General features: G+C 47.6%; 1 protein-coding gene across 1 annotated transcript in view; it reads left to right on the forward strand.

Annotated features, from left to right (window-relative positions):
• Positions 1 to 24,567, forward strand: part of SIAH3 (siah E3 ubiquitin protein ligase family member 3) — a 73,161-nt gene extending 48,594 nt beyond the window's left edge. Inside the window, exon 2 of the mRNA XM_060080269.1 lies at positions 23,896 to 24,567. Within this exon, the coding sequence (XP_059936252.1) occupies positions 23,896 to 24,567 (672 nt within the window). The remainder of the gene's footprint in view (positions 1 to 23,895) is intronic.
• The last annotated feature ends 284 nt before the right edge of the window (positions 24,568 to 24,851 follow it).

A 24,851-nucleotide genomic window follows, 5' to 3' on the forward strand; every position in this document is an offset into this window, starting at 1 on the left:
TGGACGGGCACAATCTGCACCAAAACTTAGCCTCGCTGCCACTGTGACACTAGGCCAGAGTCTTTTGCTGCTGGCCTAGAACAATGCCTAGAATTGTAGGGAGTATCAGCAAATGTCATCAACTGGGTGACAAGTGCACTTGACCTTCCCTATATTCAGGAGTACATGAGACACTAGGCATGAAAACACTTTCAAATGGTAAAGTGATGGTTTAAGGCAGTAGTTCTTGACTGAAGACAAGGCAAAACAATGAATAATGTAACACGTTATTAAGTATCTGTTGAGCTCCCGCTGTGTGAAAAGCTCTATGCACACTATTTCCATTATAATTTTCAGTCACTAATATTAGAAAGCATGGCATATTCAATACACCCTGTGTATCATGATCATGTATCCAGGATATGAAACCAATCCAAAGTGAATCCCCATGCTACCCCCCACCCCATCTTGCTTTCAAAGCTCTCGGTAATGTGGTCACGCCTCTCTAATTCGGCCTTATTTCTCATTATTCTGCTAAGGCCTCACCAGTCCATGAAAAGACTAGCTCCAAACCAAGCTCACGTTGTTCCCTGGCCTCTGGAAGCACTCTCTTCCCAACCCTCCACCATCCAGCTCTCATCCGTCATTTCCGGTCCATTTCAAGGGCCAACCCCTGCACAAGCCTTTTCCTATAACTCAAGCCATTGGATACTAGAGGGAACGCAGCCTGCATCACTCCACGCTCTCTTATATCACAGAAACATATGGCTTCACATATGGGCTTGTGCTGGCAAGCCCCCTGATGGCCAAAACAGCGACGTCTCTGCGCGTGTCCCCTTCAACACATCACACGGTGTCCAGCATACTCTAGTTGCTTCACAGGCACAAGCTGGTTGATAAGGACCCCGGGAAAAAATGGCCCTGAGCCTACCATCAAAAGTGGACACAGGTGGAATTGGCCCTTCTCGTGGGAGGGTCGCGGAAGCGAGGCCCCCTCCTCTCCTCCCGGCTGTGAACATGGCACCGGGAGAGGTCACCCACAAAGACAGTGTTCTACCTCATTACCAGTTCAGTCCCCGTGGAAACCTTTGCCAGGGCCCTTAATTTCTTGTGTTAAAACAACACACGAGGTGACCCCAGCACAATCTCTAAAAGGTAGCATGGGTCAACAATTATTCATTTGTACTACAGCTTTTCGCATGACGGGCTGAGATGAAAACTGGTCCTCTTCCTGGCAAGAGCTATAAATTAGTTTTATGCTACTGTTAAACCCAGAGGCAAAAGGGGGAAGGGACTGGAAGTGGGGGAGGGTCAGTGAATAAGGCCTGGCTGCTTCCAGGGACAAAGCTACTTCTTGGACCCTGTGGACAAGGGCGGAGGGGACAACAGAGGACAGTGAGATTGGGCCACAAAAGAAACTGATGCAGAGACTCTGAGACAAGACAGTGAACTCTTTGAAGATCTGAACTGAATCTTAGTTTTCTTTTTATGCCCAATATCTGGCAGGTCTGCTGAATGAATGAATAAATGATTGGATGCATGCAACTGTATCTCTCAGCCAGATGTGCACAAAACCAATTATGCCACCCTCCGTATGAGTCTTCCATGAGTTCTCTGAGGCCAATGGAGCCAATACAAATGCTGGTGCTAATCAACATTGTTTGACACGTACTGTATTGTTCCATAAGCTGTCAAATGGAAAAAACAGTGTACAAGACCATACATATAATATTTAAGTATTTATGTTTAAAAGGCATTGAAAAAAATACCCACCAAAACATTAACAGTGGTACCAACAGGATAGTGGCCTTCTGAGTTTTCTATTTTCTTCTTTATACTATGCAGAATTTTCTGAAATTTCTTTGACCAGAATACATTCCCTTCTGATCAGAGAAAAAAAAAAGTAAAAAAAAAAAAAAAATCTACCATCAAGCCATAGTTATCTGGGTTAGAAAAAGAGAACAGTGGTGTAGATCATCTAGAAGATGGGAAAAATCATCCACGCTTGACTTTGGAATATGTTACATGCATTTTTCCCCCAGAAGATTTATCTTCCTAATTATGCTTTGCTCTTTACTTAATATCAGGATTAGTTCTAAGTCCCTGAGCTCCCTTGCCAACTAATGAGCTGAACTGGATGGCAAGAAAAAGTCAGCTTGGAGTAAAATGAAATATGAGCTGCAGGTAATCCACAGGCGGATACTTGAGCTTTGGCTGCACACAGAGAGGGGGCAGGAAGCCCTGGGGGCCTCTGTTCCCCTGCGCAGAAGCCAGATTCCCAAGGGTCAAACTGCTAACCCCAAACTTATAGGGAGAGACCCTATCCTTTCTTTTTTTTTTTTAACACCTTTATTGGAGTAAAATTGCTTTACAATGGTGTGTTAGTTTCTGCTGTATAACAAAGTAACCCAGCTATACGCATATGTATATCCCCATATCTCCTCCCTCTTGGGTCTCCCTCCCACCCTCCCTATCCCATCCCTCTAGGTGGTCACAAAGCACCAAGCTGATCTCCCTGTGCTATGCAGCTGCTTCCCACTAGCTACCTATTTTACATTTGGTAGTGTATATATGTCCGTGCCACTCTCTCACTTCATCCCAGCTTACCCTTCCCCCTCCCCGTGGCCTCGAGTCCATTCTCTATGTCTGTGCCTTTATTCCTGTCCTACCCCTACGTTCATCATAACAATTTTTTTTTAGATTCCATATATATGTGTTAGCATATGGTATTTGTTTTTCTCTTTCTGACTTAACTTCACTCTGTATGACAGACTCTAGGTCCATCCACCTCACTACAAATAACTCAATTTCATTAACTTTTTATGGGTGAGTGATATTCCATTGTATATATGTGCCACATCTTCTTTATCCATTCGTCTGTCGATGGACACCAAGGTTGCTTCCATGTCCTGACTATTGTAAACAGAGCTGCGGTGAACATTGTGGTGCATGACTCTCTTTGAATTATGGTTTCCTCCGGGTAGATGCCCAGGAGTGGGATTGCTGGGGAGAGACCCATCCTTTCTGTGCTCTAGTTTCCCGGGATGCAGATTGCTAGTGATAATGGTCCCCGCCTCCTGGAGCCAGAGGAGGATTAAAGGAGATGATGCATGTAATGCACTTAGCCCAGGCCCTCAGCACGTGTCAGCCAGGACAATTATGTTGGGGCACAGCCAGCCCACAATTTGCATCCATATAATATTTTCTTCCAAATGGATTTCACCATTTAAAACACATTTCAACGTCTCCTTTCTATCCTCTAGTTGGAGGGCAGGTGCCAACATTCTCATTTTACAGTTATGGAAATGAAGACCTGGAAAAGTGAAAAGAGTTGCTTTGGGTTTTGGAAGCAGTGGAAGAATTGGGACCACATCGCATTTCTTTAGGAGCCTTTATGGCCAGGTGCCCCTGTCCCCGCCCCATCACACATGGTCGAGGCTTCAACTCTACGCCTCAGTCCCTTTCTTAGCCAACACAAGGAAATTTAAGTTTCATCCCAAGGCTTGTCCACTAAGACTTGGGAAGATTAGCCAAGAAATTACTGTTAAGTGCTCGGCCAAGATCAAATGCTGTGGAAATGCCAAGTTCCAGTAATGGGGAGAAACTGAAGAGACTTCCATTCACTCTGACTCTTTGTCAGGAGGCTGGCACGTTAGCAGGGCTAGAATTGAGGACTCGTCATTTCTGTGTTTTATGGAGGAAGGCCTTTGTGCCATTATCAATTTATCTCCTTTCCGAAATCTTCTCCAGTGTTAGATTCATGGAAGAATCTTTTGGCCATGGTGGAATGGGGGAAGGTACAGGGAGGAAGATAGAAGTCCTTACAAACCCCCTGCTTTTGCAAGTAATTTATACAGAGACCAGACCCTTAGATTCTAGAGCGGAGTCTAGCTCCTTCCTCACCTCCCACCCAAGGCACCTTCTTTTCCCTCTTACCTTCCCTCCCCTCCCCATGGGTTTGACATTAAGAAAGGAGAAAGCAGAAAAGACAGGGCAGTTTGCACTCAGCTTCTCTCTTCAAGACACCGCACAGGGTACCGCCCTGATCATTCTCCTACAAATTCCTGGCTAACCCCTGTGAGCATGTGCTCTCCCTGCTAGGAAAGTCTGCTCTGTGAAGACTGGGACCACCTTGTCTTGTGCACGTCCCATGGCACATAGTAACAGCTCAATATAGATTTGTTGAATGAATGAGTGAGTGAATGAATGAATGAATTCTCTCTGTGACAGCAGACGGCATGGCTATCAACGGACACTGCCGAAGGGGGTGATGCTTGTTTGTTTAGGTATTACTACTTAAAACTCGGAGGAGGAAGCTGTTTCTAAGTTCCAAACATGAAAACCCAATTAAACTAAATAGTAGGAAATTACAGGCAGCCATAAAAAATGAAGAATTTATTAATTAAAGCTAAACTCGCTCCTAAAAAATGAATTGAAATACTGTGAAAAGAAAGAAGATAAACCAACTTCCCATTCTGTGCTTAAAAATTCCCTCAAAGGGGCTTCCCTGGTGGTGCGGTGGTTGAGAGTCTGCCTGCCGATGCGGGGGACACGAGTTCGTGCCCCGGTCTGGGAGGATCCCACATGCCACGGAGCGGCAGGGCCCGTGAGCCATGGCCGCTGAGCCTGCGCGTCCGGAGCCTGTGCTCCATGACGGGAGAGGCCATAGCAGTGAGAGGCCCGCGTACCGCAAAAAAAAAAAAAAAAATCCCTCAGAGCATGACATAAATCACAGCAAGATCCTTTTTGACCCACCTCCTAGAGAAATGGAAATGAAAACAAAAATAAACAAATGGGACATAATGAAACTTCAAATCTTTTGCACAGCAAAGGAAACCATAAACAAGAACAAAAGACAACCCTCAGAATGGGAGAAAATATTTGCAAATGAAGCAACTGACAAAGGATTAATCTCCAAAATATACAGGCAGCTCATGCATCTCATGCAACAAACAACCCAATCCAACAATGGGCAGAAGACCTAAACAGACATTTCTCCAAAGAAGATATACAGATTGCCAACAAACACATGAAAAGATGCTCAACATCACGAATTATCAGAGAAATGCAAATGAAAACTACAATGAGGTATCACCTCACACCGGTCAGAATGGCCATCATCAAAAAACCTACAAACAATAAATGCTGGAGAGGGTGTGGAGAAAAGGGAACCCTCTTGCACTGTTGGTGGGAATGTGAATAGATACAGCCACTATGGAGAACAGTAATGGAGGTTCCTTAAAAAACTACAAATAGAACTACCATACGACCCAGCAATCCCACTACTGGGCACATACCCTGAGAAAACCATAATTCAAAAAGAGACATGTACCAAAATGTTCATAGCAGCACTATTTACAACAGTCAGAACATGGAAGCAACCTAAGTGTCCATCAATAGATGAATGGATAAAGAAGATGTGGCACATAGATACAATGGAATATTATCCAGCCATAAAAAGAAACGAAATTGAGTTATTTGTAGTGAGGTGGAGGGACCCAGAGATTACCATACTAAGTGAAATTAAGTCAGACAGAGAAACACAAATATGATATCACTCATATGTGGAATCTAATTTTTAAAAAATGATATAAATGAACTTATTTAACAAAACAGAAACAAACTCACAGATTTCGAAAACAAATTTATGGTTACCAAAGGGGAAACATCGGTGGGGGGAGGGATAAATTAGGAGCTTGGGATTAACATACAGACACTACTATATATGAAATAGATAACCAACGAGGACCTACTGTAGAGCACAGGGAACTCTAGTCAATACCCTGTAATGACCTTTATGGGAAAAGAATCTGAAAAAGAATGAATACTTGTATATGTATAACTGAATCCCTATGCTGTACACCTGAAATTAATGCAACACTGTAAATCAACTATACTCCAATAAAATTTAAAAAAATAATAACACACACACAAAAAAAATTCCCTCAGAGCTATGCCTCCCCCCTGCCCCTCCCGTGAAGTGGGTATATGTTACCAGGCTCTGTCTGGGTACTGGGGACCCCATACGACTGACAAATCAAGCCGTTATCCTGCAGAATAGGGGAGCCAGATCACCTCTATTACGAAGGTGCCCTCAAAGTTTGTTAAAGAATCAGAGACTTGGGCTTCCCTGGTGGCGCAGTGGTTGAGAGTCTGCCTGCCGATGCAGGGGACACGGGTTCGTTCCCCGGTCCGGGAAGATCCCACATGCCGCGGAGCGGCTGGGCCCGTGAGCCATGGCCGCTGAGCCTGCGCGTCCGGAGCCTGTGCTCCGCAACAGGAGAAGCCACGGCAGTGAGAGGCCCGCGTACCGCAAAAAAAAAAAAAAAAAAAAGAATCAGAGACTTAAGAGGAATGTCTGAGGTCCTTAAGGACCATCTATTTGATTCCAAAAGAGATGCCCAGTAGGCTCTAAGAGGGCGGGGAAGGGCGGCCTAGCCCCTTGCTCAACCTCAAAGCGTGGTCTGGGACGCAGCAGCTTTGGCATCCAGGTAGGAGCGCAGAATCTCGGCCCCGGCGCACACCTGCTGAATCGCAGTCTGCGCTTTCACAAGACGCCCGGGGAATTCGCATGCACGCTGCAGTGTTTGAGGACGACGGGTCTAGCCCACTCTCAGCGGAACAGTGAAAGGAGAGTTTTGCGCCTTATGAAACTGCAAGGGATGATATAGGACAGGGGTCCCCAGCTCCTGGGCTGCGGACCGGTACCGGTCAGCAGGAGGTGAGCGCGGGCCAGCGAGCGAAGGTTCACCTGCCGCTCCCCATGGCTCGCGTTACCGCCTGAACTACCCCGCACACCCACCGTCGGTGGAAAAATCGTCTTCCACGAAACCAGTCCCTGGTGCCAAAAAGGTTAGGGACCGCTGCTATAGGAGATTTATACAAGTGCAGGGCACATGCCTTCCCTTCTACAACATCCCCTGAGAGCACTGGGAATGGCAGAGAAATAGGAAGCCATCCTGGGGTGACCCCAGAGGTGACCCGCGCTGCAGGCGCTGTTCAGGCTGTTGCCATCCTAGCCTGCAGAGGGCCGAGCCAGAGCCTGGGGACCATCTCCTTCCCCTTGGGCCAGCTGGAGTGTTTGGGACCCTTGTAGAAAGTGAGCACCCTCCAATGGGGAAAACAGGACCAAAACAGGACCAATGTTGAAATGTAGCCACGGTGAATTCTGTAAAGAAATACAGCTCTGGGGACAATTTCAATTGCCTTGAAGTACGTTGGGCTAATTATCTTTGCAGACACTAATAAACGTGTTCCTTAGAGACGCACGGTGACTGTCATAACTCAAAGATGAATATTGGATAAATGAGTTATTAGGGACTGGCCAGACTGCTAACCTCCCAAGCCCAAGGGGCAGCAATTCCCCTTTCTGCCTTCCCATGTCTTCCCCCTTAAGCCTAACTAAGATTTGCGTTAAATATGTACGCAGCTACTGGGAGAGCTTTAGAGTCAATAAGACACTGGCCCCCACCTCGCTTAAGGGGATTGACTTGGAGCCATCAGCAGGGGTGGGGAGAGCCTCGTTGCAGAGACAGGAGGAGACATTTACTCAGCCGGGCCTCAGCCCGCAGCCAGGGGTTAGTCTCCTCTAATCCTTGGTCCTGCTGTGGTATTAGTTTCAGTCCTTAGCCCCCAATCTAGTCTCAGGAACAGCCTTCTGCCCTAAGGACCAAAGGGCTAGGCTTGCCAAACTCCAGGCACAGCTGTGAATACCTGCAATCCTTTCCTCTGGTTTCCAGTCTCCCTGGGAGTGTCAGCCAGACCCCACCTTTTAAGAGCAAGGAACTCTTAACTCTCCCTGGCTACTCAGAGCCTGTCCCTGTTGTGACTCCCATCCCCATCCTCTGATCACCCTAGTTATTAGCATCCCAGGCAACCAGATCACTAGAGGATCAAATGAACACATGGGAACATGAAAGAAAAGGTTTTCTGGGTTCTGCCTTAAGCCCCGTACGTTATGCCCATTTAACAGTGACCTGGAGACAACAGCCATGCACACCCACTCTCCCACTTTCTTTTTTGTTTGTTGTTTGGTTTTTGTTCTTTCATGTATAGCGTGCAGTGAGGTACACAATCTCTAGTATATATCCCGACAGATTTTTACATATATATGCATCCAACTAACCACCTGGATCAAAAGTTAAAATATTTCCATCTCCCCCCACCCAGGGGTTCCCTCATGTCCCTTCCTAGTCAATATGCTCCCACACAAAGGTCCCACTGTTCAGACCTCTCATCATAGGTCAGTTATGCATGGTTTTGAACTTCATACACACAGAATCATTAAGTATGTGCTCTTCTATGTCTAGCTTTTCTTAATCAACATGTTTTTGAAATATAGCCATATGTGTAGCAGTCTTTCATTGTCTTGTGATAGCTGGGTAGCATTCCATTGTGGGAATATACTACAATGTATCCATTGAAAGGACGTTTAGGTGGTTTTTAGACTTCTGGCTACTATGAATTAATCCTTCTATAAATATCCATGTGTATGTTTTTTGATCACACAATGCTCACTTCTGTCAGGGGCTGAATGTAACCAAGATGGGTCTGAGATTTTACTCAATTTAAAGGCTCACAAAGTAGCCTGCTGATTTCATGGATGCTGGCAGAAGACACAACACTCCTGGGTCAGAGGTGAAGGGCCGTTTCTCACCCACAGCAAGAGCAGCAGCCAGAGGATTTGTATTTTTGCACCAGTTCTTTGAGACCCAATCCCTAACGGGTAACTAATGCAGAAAGGGACAAATGATGCCCACACACACAGTAGGGTGTATTACAAATGCTTGGGGAACCCACATTTTTTTATAATGGACAGTAAGCATGCCTGCCTTTAGTTCTGGAGGGAGATACAATATCTGTGTCCCAAGACTGTAAGCAAATCTGTCTTTTGCGAGGGAGACACTATCTCTGTATCTCAAGGCTGTTCAGTATACAAACATCCTTGAAAACATAGTCTGGAACAAAGGACATTCAATGCCTTGCTTACAAGGTGTACAGAAATGCAAGAGCCCAACAGAGAATTGTTTCCCAACAGGTAAATGCCCAGGAGTGGAACTGCTGAGTCAAACGGGCTGGCCTATATTTAGTTTTAGCAGATGCTGCCAAAAAAGGGGTCCCAAAGTGATTGTACCAATTTACACTCCCATTAGCAGAGTCTGAGGTTTCAACTGCTCCACATCCTTGCCAGCACCTGGTATTGTTGATCTGTTTCATTTCAGCCAAACAGCCATACTGATCTGTTTTACTATGGCCAGGCCTTTGTTTTTTCAAGAACTCTTCCACATGGCAGATGTTCAGATGTTATGTATGTATGTATGTATGTATGTATGTATGTATGTATGTGGTACACGGGCCTCTCACCGTTGTGGCCTCTCCCATTGCGGAGCACAGGCTCTGGACGCGCAGGCTCAGCGGCCATGGCTCACGGGCCCAGCCACTCCGTGGCATGTGGGATCCTCCCAGACCGGGGCACGAACCCGTGTCCCCTGCATCGGCAGGCGGACTCTCAACCACTGCGCCACCAGGGAAGCCCAAGTCAGGGAGGTTTGAAGAGAGATTTGGAAGGGCTTTTGTGTTTTTATGATTCCATCCAATTCAGTTATGTGTCTAGAAATTATGTAGGGTGAACTTCCTTAGCTTACATCTCGATTAGCCAGCTATTCAATAACAATAATAACAATAGTGATGACGGTGATAATATCTTCTTACTCTGGGCTAGGCATGATACAATGTACTTTGTATTTCAGTCAGTCCTTACTTCCACCCTATAAGATATTACAATTCCCATTTTACAGAGGAAGAAACAAGTAGGGAGAGGTTAATTAATGAGTCCATGGTCTCACAGCTTTTAGTAGCAAAGCCAGGATTCATACCCCAGTAGGTCTGACTTCAAAAATGTTTTCTTTCTACTCTGCAGCTCTGTCTTTCCATCTACGCTTGGTCAAACGACACGCTTCTTATTTTAGGGACAGGCTTATAGGAAGGCCTAATTTGCTAAGGATGATTATTGGGAATTAAGCCTGCCGTTGGAAGATGGATTTTTGTGTGTGTGAAATGACCTGGTTCTCTGCTCTAGATTTGTGCAGCTCTGGTTTTAGTACATGGATACTAAGTTGACAATCATCCTGGGAAAGACTGCTACATCCACGCCTGGGGGTAGACATGGCGTTTCCTGACAGTGAGGCCATTCCCAGCCCCAGTCATCCTCAGGCAAGTCCTCAGGGAGGAAACCAGAATTCTGAGCAGAGGTCCTAAGCAGACAGAGAGGGACCCCGTGCTTCTTTCACAGTCTTGTCGTCTTGGGCCTAGAAGATTTAGAGGAATACAGGTGTGTAGGCATGAGTTTGTCAGCACTGGGAGATTTGGAGACAGACTGGGAACCAGGATGGGACAGACTTGAAAGTCCTAGAGGCCAGGCCTCATATTTACACAGTAAGCTAGGCCTGATCGCAAGCACTGGTCCAGGGTCAAAGTCTGGTCAGAGTGAGCTCAGGTTTGTTTTTGCTGCATTTTACTTTGAATCTGCAAATAAGCAGGTCAAAGATACACCCAGGGTCAGGGACACACATGAGTGAACACTGCTCTCCAGTGCCTCCTTAGCTCCCTACAGACACCAGAAGTTCATGGTCTCAGCAGCCACAGGCTATGAGAAATTTGCAAGGTCAGGGTTGGACAAAACTCTGATGGGGAGACCTGGGGGCAGGGGGTGGAGGGAGGGGGGAATGGGGAGAGTCCCTGTCATATCAACATCCCAGTGACACGTGCACTTTACCCAGGTTCTCTAAGATGGAAAAGTTTAAGACCCAAAGGAATTTATCCATTCATTCAAAAACAAAAAAAACCTACTGAGCTCTTTTAGGTATCAGATAATGTTCTAGAGATACAACGGTGAACACAACCAAATTCCTAGTCCCAAGAAATATACATTGCACAGACGGTACACAAATAAGTATATAACCTACACTATATATACTATAATATAATGTTATAATTGTATAGAACTGATAAATACTAGGAAGTGAAATAAAGCAGAGTAAGGGGATTGAGAGGGTTTCCTTAATAGATAAGTGAAGGACAGCCTCAGAGTAGAGGTAGTTTTGGAACAGAGACATGAATGAAGTGCGAGAGTAAGCCATGTGGGTAGCTGGTGTTGTTCCAAGTAAAGGGAATAGACAGTGCAAAGGCCCTGTGGCAAGTGTGTAGACAGTGTGTTCAAAGAACAGCAAGAGGCCAATGTGCTTAGAGCAGAGTAGCAAAGGGATGCAGGGGAAAAAAAGATGAGGCAGAGAGTTAGCTGGGGGCCAGAGGATGTTGGTTCTTTTTTTTTTTTTAATTGAAGTATAGTTGACTTACAATGTTGTGCTTGTTTCAGGTGTATAGCAAAGTGATTCAGCAAAGTGATTCAGTTATACATATAAGAATACATATATATATATATTTGTTTTCAGATTCTTTTCCATTATGGGTTATTATAAGTATTGACTATAGTCCCCTGTGCTATAGGTCCTTACTGTTTATCTATTTTATATATAGTAGTATCTGTTAATCCCAAACTCTTAATTTATCACTCCTCTTCTCTTTCCCCTTTGGTAACAATAAGTTTGTTTTCTATGTCTGTGAGTCTATTTCTGTTTTGAAAATAAGTTCATTTATATCACTTTTTTGGATTCCACATATATGTGATATGGTATTTTTCTCTGACTTACTTCACTTAGTATGATAATCTCTAGGTCCATCTATGTTGCTGCAAATGGTATTATTTCATTCTTTTTTTATGACTAATATTCTATTGTGTATATATACCAAATCTTCTTTATCCATTCACCTGTTGATAGACATTTAGGTTGCTTCCTTGTCTTGGCTATTGTAGACAATGATGCTATGAACATAGGGGTGCATGTATCTTTTTGAATTAGAGTTTTCGTCTTTTCTGGATATATGCCCAGGAGTGGGATTGCTGGATCATATGGTAGCTCTATTTTTAGTTTTTTAAGGAACCTCTGTACTGTTCTCCATAGTGGCCGCACCAATTTACATTCCCACTAACAGTGTAGGAGGCTTCCCTTTTCTCCACACCCTCTCCAGCATTTATTATTTGTAGACTTTTTTTTTTTTTTTTTTTTTTTTTTGCGGTACATGGGCCTCTCACTGTTGTGGCCTCTCCCATTGCAGAGCACAGGCTCTGGACACACATGCTCAGCTGCCATGGCTCACAGGCCCAGCCGCTCCGCAGCATGTGGGATCTTCCCAGACCGGGGCACGAACCCATATTCCCTGCATCGGCAGGCGGACTCTCAACCACTGTGCCACCAGGGAAGCCCTATTTGTAGACTTTTTGATGATGGCCATTCTGACCGGTGTAAGGTGGTACTTCATTGTAGGTTTTTTTGTTGTTGTTGTTTTGTTTTTTTGCAGTATGCGGGCCTCCTCCTGGTGTGGCCTCTCCCGTTGCAGAGCACAGGCTCCGGACGCGCAGGCTCAGCAGCCATGGCTCACGGGCCCAGCCGCTCCGTGGCATGTGGGATCTTCCCGGACCGGGGCACGAACCCGTGTCCCCTGCATCGGCAGGCGGACTCCCAACCACTGAGCCACCAGAGAAGCCCTTCATTGTAGTTTTGATTTGCATTTCTCCAATAATTAGTGATGTTGAGCATCTTTTCATGTGCCTATTGGCCATCTGTATGTCTTCTAGAGTATGTTGGTTCTTGATGGAATGGATAGGGAGTTTGTGTTTCACTCTGATACTGATGGAAAACTATTAAAAGATTTTGTGAGAAAAGTTACAGTCTGTATGAGGCCAAGAATGGATGCAGGAAGACTTGTGTATTTATTTCTTAGGGTTGCCATACAAAACCACAAACTTGGTGGCTCAAAATAACAGAAATTTATTTTCACACAGTTTTAGAGGCCAAAATGGTAAACATCAAGTTGTTGGCAGGGCCATGCTCCCTCTGAAGGCTCGAGGAGAGAATCCTTCCTTGCTTCTGGTTCTGGTGGCTCCGGGCATTCCTTGGCTGTGGCAGCATCTTTCCAACCTCCACCTCTATCTTCACATGGTCTTCTCGTCTGTGTCTGTGTCTTCTCCTCTTCTGTCTCTAAGAACGCTTGTCATTGGATTTGGGGCCTACCTGGATAATCCAGAGTGATCTCATCTTGAAATCCTTAATTTATCTACATCTACAGAGACCATTTTCTCAAATAAAGTCACATTCTCAGTTCCAGGGGTTACCATGTGGACACCTTTTGGAGGCCACCTTTCAACCCACTACATCTAGTCAGGAGGCTATCATAGTAGCCCAGAAAGGCAGTAAGGGTGACACTTGCCTTAGAGTGGGGGCAGCCAGATGGTGAGAAGTGGTTGGATTGTATTAGGGTGACAGCTCAATGGAGAGGATTCACTCGTTCATCATCTCCACAAATATTTCTCGGGTTCCTACCATGTTCCAAGCACTGCCAGCACTAAGGATACAGCATGGAAGAAACAGATGCAACACTCACCCACCTGAGCTCACATCACGGTCCAGCAGCAAAACACCTAAGTGTGCTATGTGTCTTAAAGGAACACGCAACAGTACAGAACACTGGAAGGAGGAATACAACTTAGCCAGGCCAAAGGGTACCCCGGGGGTGGGAGATGGAGAGGGTTGAGAGCCCTGGTGGAGAGAGCTGAATTTGTGGAGTTCCTGGTCACAATGTCTTTAAAGAACCAGACAAACAAGGGTGGCATGTGGCCTTGGGGCAGCCTGGCCATCAGAATGTCTCAGACCACCCGGGACATACCGCGGTCCACTCGTAGCCTGCCAACACATCTGCTTCTGAAGTTTGCATTTGCATGTGTAACCATTTTAGCAACCCACCCCCCTCCCTAACTTTATGGCCCCGGATCCTACCACAGCGACATCAGGTACATGAGCAAAATTGTCGCCCACAACCCGAGGTTATCCAGATCAGGTGAGGCTGCTCCCAGCATGCTATGTACACCACCCTTGAGTCACCCCCAGGGTCCTTAAGTAATCCTACCCAGATCCCTGCAGTTAATGGGTCTTCAGGTAATCAAATCCTAACCTTTAAATTGCTCATACAGACCCTGGGTTTCACTTGCCGGTTGCAGATATAAAAGTCTGACTACTCAAAAAGTTGCTTTTCAGGAAAGGTCTTTCCTCTGCAAGATTCATAAAACTCATTAGCATGCTCAAAACCTCGCAGATAAAAGGCAGAGTCAAAGAATAAGTGGAAATGAGCAGGATTCCTCTGCTGTGTGGTTTGACTGCAGGCCCGCCCCTAACGTTTGCGGGGCTCTAGGCAAAAGTGAAGGCAGAGGCCCACACACTGCATGTCTAAACACTTAAAAGATCAAGGTGAGAGACACTTAAAAATGGTGTCCCCCCCTACTTTAATAATTATCCCTTCATCACGATCTGGATGGCCACAGCCCCCAGCCCGCAACCCGTCTCACTTTCTTCCTAATGAGGCTTCATCCTGCACTGAAATGAGTCCCAGGCAAAGGCAAGTGGACACCCTAGCCCACACATCCAAGCCCCAAATAGTCCCCCATGGGCCACATCTCATGACTAACGGTCCGCCTTCTGGATAATGGATCCCAGAAATAGCACAGGCTCCCAGAAGCTGACTCAGAGCCATTGGGTAGGGAATTCCAGGATCCCAGTTATCTGGAGTATGGTCTGGAAGGGCCAGTTCAGGGCACTGGGTGGGCACAACCCATTAGTCCCCCCACCTTACGGGGAAGGGGAAAACTGGGGGAGGGCCCATAATCTTCGGTTGGACTGAAGTTACTTCCTGATGATTGTTAACAGAAACTGGGAAGTATGGGGGCATCCAACCTTTAGTTAGGTCACTGGTCCTGCTGAAGTGCCAGAGGGGAAAGCAGGTCTAGACCAATCAAAGAGGGTTCGATTAAGACCATCTAAGTCAGTCTGCTGGATCCAGGGTTGATCCAGCAGACTGTCCTTCCCAAACAAATTGTAAGAAACAATCTGCTATTGATAAAGGGAATGCCTAAGACTCCGAATAATCTCTATACAAAGTCAAAGCAAAGAAAGTACCTCACTGGCATGAGAAGTTCCTTCTTGGAGGCTGTTATTTGACTTTCCATGATGGCAGCTGGATACGTATCAGTGTCCTGCTCCTGGTCAGGTCCCATTGTCCCATCACTGTCGAGTTCTGGGTGAGAAGCCACCAGGAGACCTACCTGATAAGCCAACAGCTATGGACTCACATGCACGTGCGCACACATACACACACACACACCACGCCACACATACGTCTACAGGAAGGGAGGGTAGAGAACAGAGCCTCTGACTGAAGACAAGCAGCCTTTCCATGGATACAGTGCAGGACGCGGGTGCATTTATGAATCGTTCATTCATTCATTCAAGCAACAAATACGCAGGGAGAGTCTAGTAGATGCCAGACACTGCACGGTGCTGGCATTGCCCATCACGGGGCTAAGCACTGGGCAAACTAAACCCTGTCTCTGCCCTCTGACTTCCAACCTAGCTAAGAAGAGAAAGCCACGCACTAGTGATTTTCAAAACGAGTTGAAATTAAAAAATGAATTGTACGGACAGATCTTGACCACTGCTTGACTTCTCAGGTCAGGGAGGGATGCACCATCCCCGTCTTACAGGGGCTGGTGGCCTCAAAGCAACCATACCAGTTGGGACCGTGATGGAGGCACGCTGGGCGGCCGTGGGCCAGGATCTAGGAACTAAAGAAAGGCCTGGGGTGCTTGAGGACTGAGTCATATTGTTGGTTTCCACAATGTCGTCCACACATTTCTTCCCAGCCTCTCACACAGCCAGGGTCTGAATTTATAAGACGACCAGCTGAGTCACGAGCCTTTTGAGACCATAGGACCAGTGCCGGTGTAGACATCTGTATGAATCCCTCTCACTGTTTTTCACCCATGGACCTTGGGTTCTAAAAATTTGATCCACCCACATTTTTATCTTCCTCTTTTCACAGTAATAACTCACTTTCCTCTTTTTTATTTCTGGCATATATAGCTCAGGACTCAAGGCTTCTGTGTGTTTGCTAACAAGTGACTCCTTGCTCAATTTACATAATTTTAATTGCCAGCGAGGAAAGTTTGTATGCAGTCATCTTCCAGGAGCAAGATTCTGATACTCTTAGAGATGGTACCAGACCATGGTAAGTCCTTGACTCAGTGGCCAGAGTCACGAATAGTCAGGGAACAAGCTCCCGGGCTCGTCCCTAAAGTGTGGGATTCCTCTGAAGTGTTTTAAACAATCTTCGTAGCTTGAAAACCAGGAATTTCATCAAGGAGAGTCCATTTCTAGCATCTACTATGCTGATTAACAAACTACTAATTTCGCCAATGGAAACCTCTGTGGAAATGTTAATTAGCAGCATCTGGTGTGGATCAGAAATACAGATACTAATTGAAGCAACTGTAGTCGTTATCTCTGGAGTGTGATCTTTGGATAAAATGTTAGGTGATCACCTTGAAGTGAGAACTCCTGATTAGGGAATTGACAGCCCCTGGAGTGTAGGTTAAAAATGTACACATTCCTATCACATTCTCTCTATGAAAGCGTTTTAAAGAAAATTACAGACATTATCATGCTGCCCACACGAAGCTCTCATTCATTCTGTGTTCTAAGTATAACCGTCTGGGGGGAAAGGAGCATGAGACACATTTTCTAAGGAAGACAGTCTATCCCAGGCAATAAAAGCCCCGTTGTTGTTTTCTATCTCCGTGTAACTTATTTCTCAACTGTTTGCTGGAAGCTTTCCAGAGTCCTCCTGGGTTTCATATGCATATGCACGGTCATTCTAGGTTTTGCGGAAGAGGGTTGGAGAGGTGGGTGTCCCAGGAAAATGGAACGCGGAACACTAAGCCTTGACTGTCCTTCCAAGAAACGGAGGGGATTTTTTTTTTTTTTCCTTTGCGGTGTGCGGGCGTCTCACTGCTGTGGCCTCTCCCGTTGCGGAGCACAAGCTCCGGACACGCAGGCTCAGCGGCCATGGCTCACGGGCCCAGCCGCTCGGCAGCATGTGGGATCCTCCCGGACCAGGGCACGAACCCGTGTCCCCTGCATCGGCAGGCGGACTCTCAACCACCGCGCCACCAGGGAAGCCCCGGAGGGGATTTTTAAAGACTACAGAGTGGGACCTGGAGCAGGTACAGATACTCTCCCTTCTCTGCAGACCTGATTCCCAACTAGGTTCCAGCCTCCCTTCTTTTTTTTTTTTTAGCATCTTTATTGGAGTATAATTGCTTTACAATGGTGTGTTAGTTTCTGCTGTATAACAAAGTGAATCAGCTATACGTATACATATATCCCCGTATCTCCTCCCTCTTGCGTCTCCCTCCCACCCTCCCTATCCCACCCCTCTAGGTGGTCACAAAGCACCGAGCTGATCTCCCTGTGCTATGCGGCTGCTTCCCACTAGCTATCTATTTTACGTTTGGTAGTGTATATATGTCCATGCCACTCTCTCACTTCACCCCAGCTTACCCTTCCCCCTCCCCGTGGCCTCAAGTCCATTCTCTAGTAGGTCTGTGTCTTTATTCCTGTCCTGCCCCTAGGTTCTTCAAAACCTTTTTTTTTAGATTCCATATATATGTGTTAGTATACAGTATTTAGTTTTCTCTTTCTGACTTACTTCACTCTGTATGACAGTCTCTAGGTCCATCCACCTCACTACAAATAACTCCATTTCGTTTCTTTTTACGGCTGAGTAATATTCCATTGTATATATGTGCCACATATTCTTTATCCATTCATCTGTCAATGGACACTTAGGTTGCTTCCATGTCCTGACTATTGTAAATAGAGCTGCAATGAATATTGTGGTACATGACTCTTTTTGAATTATGGTTTTCTCAGGGTATATGCCCAGTAGTGGGATTGCTGGGTCGTATCAGCCTCCCTTCTTTGCAGACCTGATTCCCAACTAAGTTCCAGCCTTGACTTTATCCCAATGTTCTCATACCTGCCCTGAAATGTCACTCCTCCCCGCTCTTCTCTCCTGTGTGTGAGATACATCGATAGCATTGCTGCCTTTCCCCTTCCCCCCTGTACTGAAAGCTTCACTTCATTAATTCTCACAAATAAGGGCATGAGAAAACTCAAAGCACATGCCTGTCGTTTTTTTTTAAGCATTTTTCTTTTTGACGTGGACCATGTTTAAAGTCTTCATTGAACTTGTCACAATACTGCTTCTGTTTTATGTTTTGGCTTTTTTGGCTGCAAGGCATGTGGGATCTTACCTCCCCGACCAGGGATCAAACCCACACCCCCTGCACTGGAAGGAGAAGTCTTAACCACTGGACCACCAGGGAAGTCCTGCACATGCCTGTCATTTGAAATTGGGTGCAAAAAATCTGCCTTCAGCTGAAATGCATTAATTAGCATGGCACAGTTCCTGGGATCAAGTGGAAGGAGAAAGCAGTCCTCCAAGTGAGCTCGCTGACCAGAGGGAACAGATGCTGGAGAAAGGGTCACGTGGCTTTCCAGGGGCAGGTTTCCTCTTTGGATGCCAGGATTTGCAGGGAGAGCCATTACCAACCATGGGAGTGTGGCTGATGAAATTAAGGAAGGCATTTTTAAATTCAATTACACCCTCAGTGGAAATGGTCTCACTAATGCTTGGGGAGAGAATGATACCCAGTCCATAAAGCCTAACACTTCTAAACCCAATTTTGCAAATTATTCTAAAGGTTAATTCAAGATCTCTCTTCCAAATGGGAATTTAAATATGGCCAATGGAAGGAAGACATCCGCAGACGGACTGAGGGGTTTATCAGCCTGTAAGAGCTTTAATGAATGTAATCACTAATGTTGCATTAACCGTTTAGTGAAGGAAAGTAATTACTCACACATCCACTGTATCAGATGGGAAGATTAGAATTCATTTTCCAAAGCGATTAGCATTTTGCCAATTAAAAGAATCCCTTCTCCCTGCCAGCAGCCCTGTGACCTCGCTCACCCGAAGATCATTTAAATGAAACATATTTTGCATCAGAAGATAGAGCAGGAAGAAATGGAGAATTAAGGCTGTGTTTATTCTTAGCGCCTTCTCAGGGCACAGCAAGCGCAGGGCTCTCCGTGAGTTTATAATGTCTCGCTTTATTTGTATAGTCATTCACTTCAGTCACTTTGGATTATACCACTGGCTGCTCCGTTACCCTGCAGCAATTAAACAACGGAAAGGCCAGTGGAAGACGAGGCCAAAGGGAAGCAAGGGGAGAGTCTGGGTGGAATGACCAAGCCTAGGGTCCAGGGGTTGGACAAGTGCCAGGACTCACTGTTGCCCCATCCTGAGTGACAGCTGGAACCGGCTCTGCTGGTGGGCTTGGGCCATCATGCTGCCCGCAGGGGCTCCCTAAAGTGTGAAGCTGTGTCCCTTGGGCCCTCCTACGGATGGCCCCTGAGTGTTGGGTGTCATCTCCGTGCCAAGACTTTGGCAATACGGTCCGACTGCTCTCCAGCCCTCCTCCTCACCGTCTCTGGCAGAGCCTCTAGTGACAGCCACTTGGAACTTTTCATTTCTTAGAAATCCCATGGTCTTTCAGATCCAGCTCCTGGGAACCTGTTATTCACCCCATCAGCAAACCTTCTGCCTACTTTGTTAGAGCATCACCCTTCCTGCTTCGCCCAGGGTAAATAGCACTTGGCACTGACTAGAATAGCTATGGCCCCCACTTGGCACACTCAGAGCCCCTCCGGTCCTGCATTTTTGCATTGTGTTATATTATACTAATCACAGTGAGCTACTGAGACAGGAACTGGGATCGTACTCTGCTCAGTGTTCTCAGCCTGTGCTGAGGCGGTGCACGTGTCAGCTGGTGTATCCATTCTTGCCGAACGGCTTAATGATTGTGGGCATATATTAGCCCTCCCTGCCTCGCCCCTGTCAGCCTCATCAAAGCTCAGCCTAGGAGGCCCAGACTGGTCGGATCAGCTAACATCACAAAGGAGGGAACTGAGACATTTGCATACAGGTGGGCATTCCCTCTTCACACGTGCTCCTCAGTGGTGAAGGGCCATTTCCAACGGGGGCTTGACCCTCACTGAGTACACCTCCTGGGCTTCCTTCTGCTATGTCTGCTATGTCTCTGACTGCGTTTAGCCAATGGGAAGCACTGGCAGGAGATTGGAGTCGGGGAAGAAAGGGAGGTCGATGTGTTTCTTCCTCATGCCCTCCTTACTTTGATTTCACATCTCTGATACTAGCTGCACAGAACAGGATGGAGAAGATGGAAGATGGATCTGCAGAAGGGCAGAGAATAGCCCAGAGGCCATTTCTGAGATGGGAATTTCAGGATATTCCGTCATCATGCATCGGCATTGGACAGGAGGCCCCAGCCAAGTGCTATGTTGTGGTCTCCAGACCCTTCTGGTGGCCTGTGTCCAGCCCAGAGTGCTGCCCAGGTGTGAGGGTCAGCTGACCAGGACCAAGGCAGGCAGCCATGGACTGAGGGGGAAGGCCACCGAAACGCTTCATCCCAAACCGTATCCAAATGGAAATGCCATACTGATGTAATACTTGATGTGGTTAGTAAAGCTGTTTGACAGGCACTGTTTCACTTGATTCCCCTAACAACCCTATGAAATAAATATTTTGCTGATGGGGCAACTGACTTAATCAAGGCTGCTGGACAAGTAAACGGTGGAACAGACCAAAGTTGGCCAACATCCGGCTGGTGATCTTCCCAGGCTATGATCTATATCACCTTTAACTGATCTGGGCTCCATTCCCATCTGCACCCCTTATAAGCTGTGTGACCCTGGGCAAGTGACTCAACCTCTCTGTGTCCATTTCTTCATCTAGAAGACACACATAACATGTTTCTCTCGTGACTGCTGTGACCTAAATGAGGGTGGGGGGCTTCTCAGAGGCTGGGAGAGGGGACAGCGTTCGGGGCTTTCCATGAGAAGCCAACACCAGGTCCTCTTGAGCAAAACAGAAGAGGCTGATCTTCTGCCGGGCCTGTTGGGAGGACCTGGGAGGGGTCCTTGCATCTGGCTGGTGGAGTGTATGAGCCTGGGCTACTTGTACAATCCCAAGGGATTCTAGGAATTGGCCCCCCTCCTTCACCCGTTGACTAAATGATATCAGCCACCAGCAAGCAGGTAGGAACTAAGCCAGATTTAACTTTTTTAAGAAGTAAGAAAATTGATCTTTTCTGTGAGAAATTAAATAAAATAATGACACACAAAAAATCTACTTTCCACAGCGCCTAACACTTAGTAGATGCTACATACTAGTTAATTCCCTTCCCCATATTTAACACGAAAGGCTGAGTCAGACCCATCACTAGCAGGATTCTAGAACACAGCCTTTCCATCAAGGGGAAGACACTGTCCCCCTTGGGACAGGTGGCTTGGCGGGTGTGCAGGATGGGTGACGAAAGGCTGCCCAGTAGCTGCCACGCAGGAGCTACTGGAAGGGCCCTGTAGCTCACCCTCCAGGTCGGCTGGGCTCCAGGCGGGGGAGAGAGCGGGGGTGAACAACTCCAGAACAGAGCTAGTCGGGCCCCCAGTGTGTGTGTATGTGTGTCTGGGTGCTCTAAAGAAAGGGAAGCTCGCCAGGCCTCCACTCTCAGCCACTCTCTGAGCCCGGGGAGATAGAGACTGGCCGCAACAGTGATGAGTATGAAAGACAGACCATCACCCATCACCCTGGTCCTCTACATGCTGGGAAGGAACCGAAGCGAGGCAAGTGCCCAAAGGCACCCTTAGTCCAGAGGGGCTTGGAGAGCGAACCTGAGGGCAGCCCAGAGAAGGCTACCACGTGAACGCCTCATGCCTGGAGCACCCTGCAGACCGGCCACCTCCCCTGCACAGCCCAGATCCCACAGACTAATTAAAGAAAAAAACCTCGGGGCTCCCCTGGTGGCACAGTGGTTGGGAGTCCACCTGCTGATGCAGGAGACATGGGTTCGTGCCCTGGTCTGGGAAGATCCCACATGCCGCGGAGCGGCTGGACCCGTGAGCCATGGCCGCTGAGCCTGCGCGTCCGGAGCCTGTGCTCAGCAATGGGAGAGGTCACGGACGGCAGTGAGAGGCCCGCGTACCGCAAAAAAAAAAAAAAGAAAAAAACCTCAAAGAATGGGGGAGGGAGCCGGAGGTGGGATTACTGAGGGGAGGGCAGTTGCTGTGTTCAGAGTCATGAGGCGTGAAAATGAATCCCATCTTTCACTTCCCAGCTTGGTAACCTTGGGCATGTTACTACTGAAGCCTGCTTCTTCAACTGAAAAACAGGAATCACAGTCCTCATGCCAGGCAGGATCCTTTTCAAAACCATAATTAATTAGATACGTACTAATGTCGGTACCACCTACACCGAGAAACGCAGTGTTTATTTTGCTCACAGCTGTATCTCTAGGGTCTGGTCATGGCAGGTGCTCAGTAAATGCTTACTGATACCCGACCAGAAAGTGTTGTCACAGCTCCTGATGTCTTGAGGGCATTGGTGGGCACACTGTCGTGAAGAACAAAAGGTCAAGAGAGTCTCAGGGTGGAAGCTGCCTAGTGGTTAGCCCCTGGCCAGTTGTTCTGGAACGGTGAGCCTAAAGCAGGACAGAAGTGTGCCTGGTGGGGAAAAGTCCCAGGAGTCATAGCTCAGGCTCCCTCCCTGGGGACGGTGGTCCAGCTGCACACAATCAGCTCGGGGTCCCATGGTTGCCTTACTACCCAGAAGGGCACCGTGTATAGCACAACCCCTGGCAGCACTGGAAGGACAAATAGGTATTTACCAAAATTTTGTTCTAAAAATAACAGTAATGATAAAACAGAGGGAAAAAATTCCATTGACTTCCAGTCCCTGCACAAAAATATCAACAGTACCAAAAAAGCAGAAAAGCATTGATTTCTTTCTTCTTTATGACTAATGATCATCAATGCAAGTTATTTGAAGGGGAAAATTGCCTGAGTACCTAATTGAAGAATCAGAAAGGCATAAATATTGCATTTTCTTGGATGAGTTTTCAGAATCTCAACCACCCAAGGCATCCACCATGTCCCTCATTGTTTTAAAGTTTTGTTTTGTTTTGTTTGAGGTACGCGGGCCTCTCACTGCTGTGGCCTCCCACATTGCGGAGCACAGGCTCCAGACGCGCAGGCTCAGCGGCCATGGCTCACGGGCCCAGCCGCTCCACGGCATGTGGGATCTTCCCGGACCAGGGCACAAACCCATGTCCCCTGCATCGGCAGGCGGACTCTCAACCACTGCACCACCAGGGAAGCTCTGTTTTCTTTTTTTTTTTTTTTTTTTTGTGGTATGCGGGCCTCTCACTGTTGTGGCCTCCCCCGTTGCGGAGCACAGGCTCCGGACGCGCAGGCTCCGGACGCACAGGCTCAGCGGCCATGGCTCACGGGCCCAGCCGCTCCGCGGCATATGGGATCCTCCCAGACCGGGGCACGAACCCGTATCCCCTGCATCGGCAGGCGGACTCTCAACCACTTGCGCCACCAGGGAGGCCCTCTGTTTTCTTTTTTAAATATACTAATACATTTGGAAAATCTCTTCTTGCAGGAGGAATCTCTTGAAGGAGCTTCTATTTCCGATTGGGTAAATTGACATTCTATACTGAAATGAAATGACTTGGAGGAGACCTCAGCATCTAAATCTGGCAAAACATTCAAAACAATGAATTCTGTCTCATTAAAATATGTCAAAACAGATAATAACAAGTGTTGGCAAGGATGTGGAGAAACCGGAACTCTCTTAAATGGCTGATGGGGATGTAGAATGGTGCTGCCCTTTTGGAAAACAGTCTGGCAGGTCTCATTTTTTTAAGAAATAGAGCTTTCTCTACCGGTACGGGACAGTCTGCTTTCCACATTCTGAACACAGGGGGAGTCTCAGCCAGGCTGAGAGACTTATCTCACTGCCACTAACGTTCTTCTCTTTTGCCTACAGTATGTGTCCGGCCGACGCGCCGTCACCCAGAGCGCCCCGGAGCCCGGCAGCTTCCCCCCTCACCTCCTCCCCCCACTCCTCCGCCACCACGCCTGCCAGCCCCACCTCCGCCACCACGCCCGCCCTCACCACCACCCGCACCAGGAGGCGGGGCTACACGCTGCCCAGGTGACGCCCTGCACCTGCCCCTTGTTCTCCTGCCAGTGGGAAGGCCACCTGGAGGTGGTGGTGCCCCACCTGCGGCAGGTGCACAGGGTGGACATCCTCCAGGGAGCCGAGATCGTCTTCCTGGCCACGGACATGCACCTCCCGGCACCGGCCGACTGGATCATCATGCACTCCTGCCTCGGCCACCACTTTCTGCTGGTGCTCAGGAAACGGGAGAGGCACGCAGGGCACCCCCAGTTCTTCGCCACCATGCTGCTCATCGGGACCCCCACCCAGGCCGACTGCTTCACCTACTGCCTGGAGCTCAACAGAAACCACCGGCGTCTCAAGTGGGAGGCCACCCCCCGGTCTGTGCTGGAGTGCGTGGACTCGGTGATCACTGACGGGGACTGCCTCGTCCTCAACACGTCGCTGGCCCAGCTCTTCTCCGACAACGGCAGCCTCGCCATCGGGATTGCCATCACTGCGGCGACGGAGGTCTGCTCCTCAGAAGCTGCGATGTGAAGCAGGGGCCCCGGACGGTCACGTGCAGCCACCCGTTCCCCGAGGAACTCTGCCTGGGCCCTTGGATCTCCGAAGGCCAGGACTCCAGGCTCCTTTCTATTCTTCTCCCTCCTTCTCTCCTTCCTTCCTTTCCTTTTTTGTCTCAGGTACTTTGTGGTATTTGGTATACGTCTGCCATGGGCATTATATTACGTAAACATCTTGTGATTCAAGATCTGGGTGTGAGGTTTGTCCTGATTTGTTGGTATCGTTTTATAGAACACTTTTAATCGGATTCAGTCAGA

The sequence above is a fragment of the Mesoplodon densirostris genome, chromosome 17 (genome assembly GCF_025265405.1).
Source record: "Mesoplodon densirostris isolate mMesDen1 chromosome 17, mMesDen1 primary haplotype, whole genome shotgun sequence".
In the NCBI taxonomy this organism is placed as follows: domain Eukaryota; kingdom Metazoa; phylum Chordata; class Mammalia; order Artiodactyla; family Ziphiidae; genus Mesoplodon; species Mesoplodon densirostris.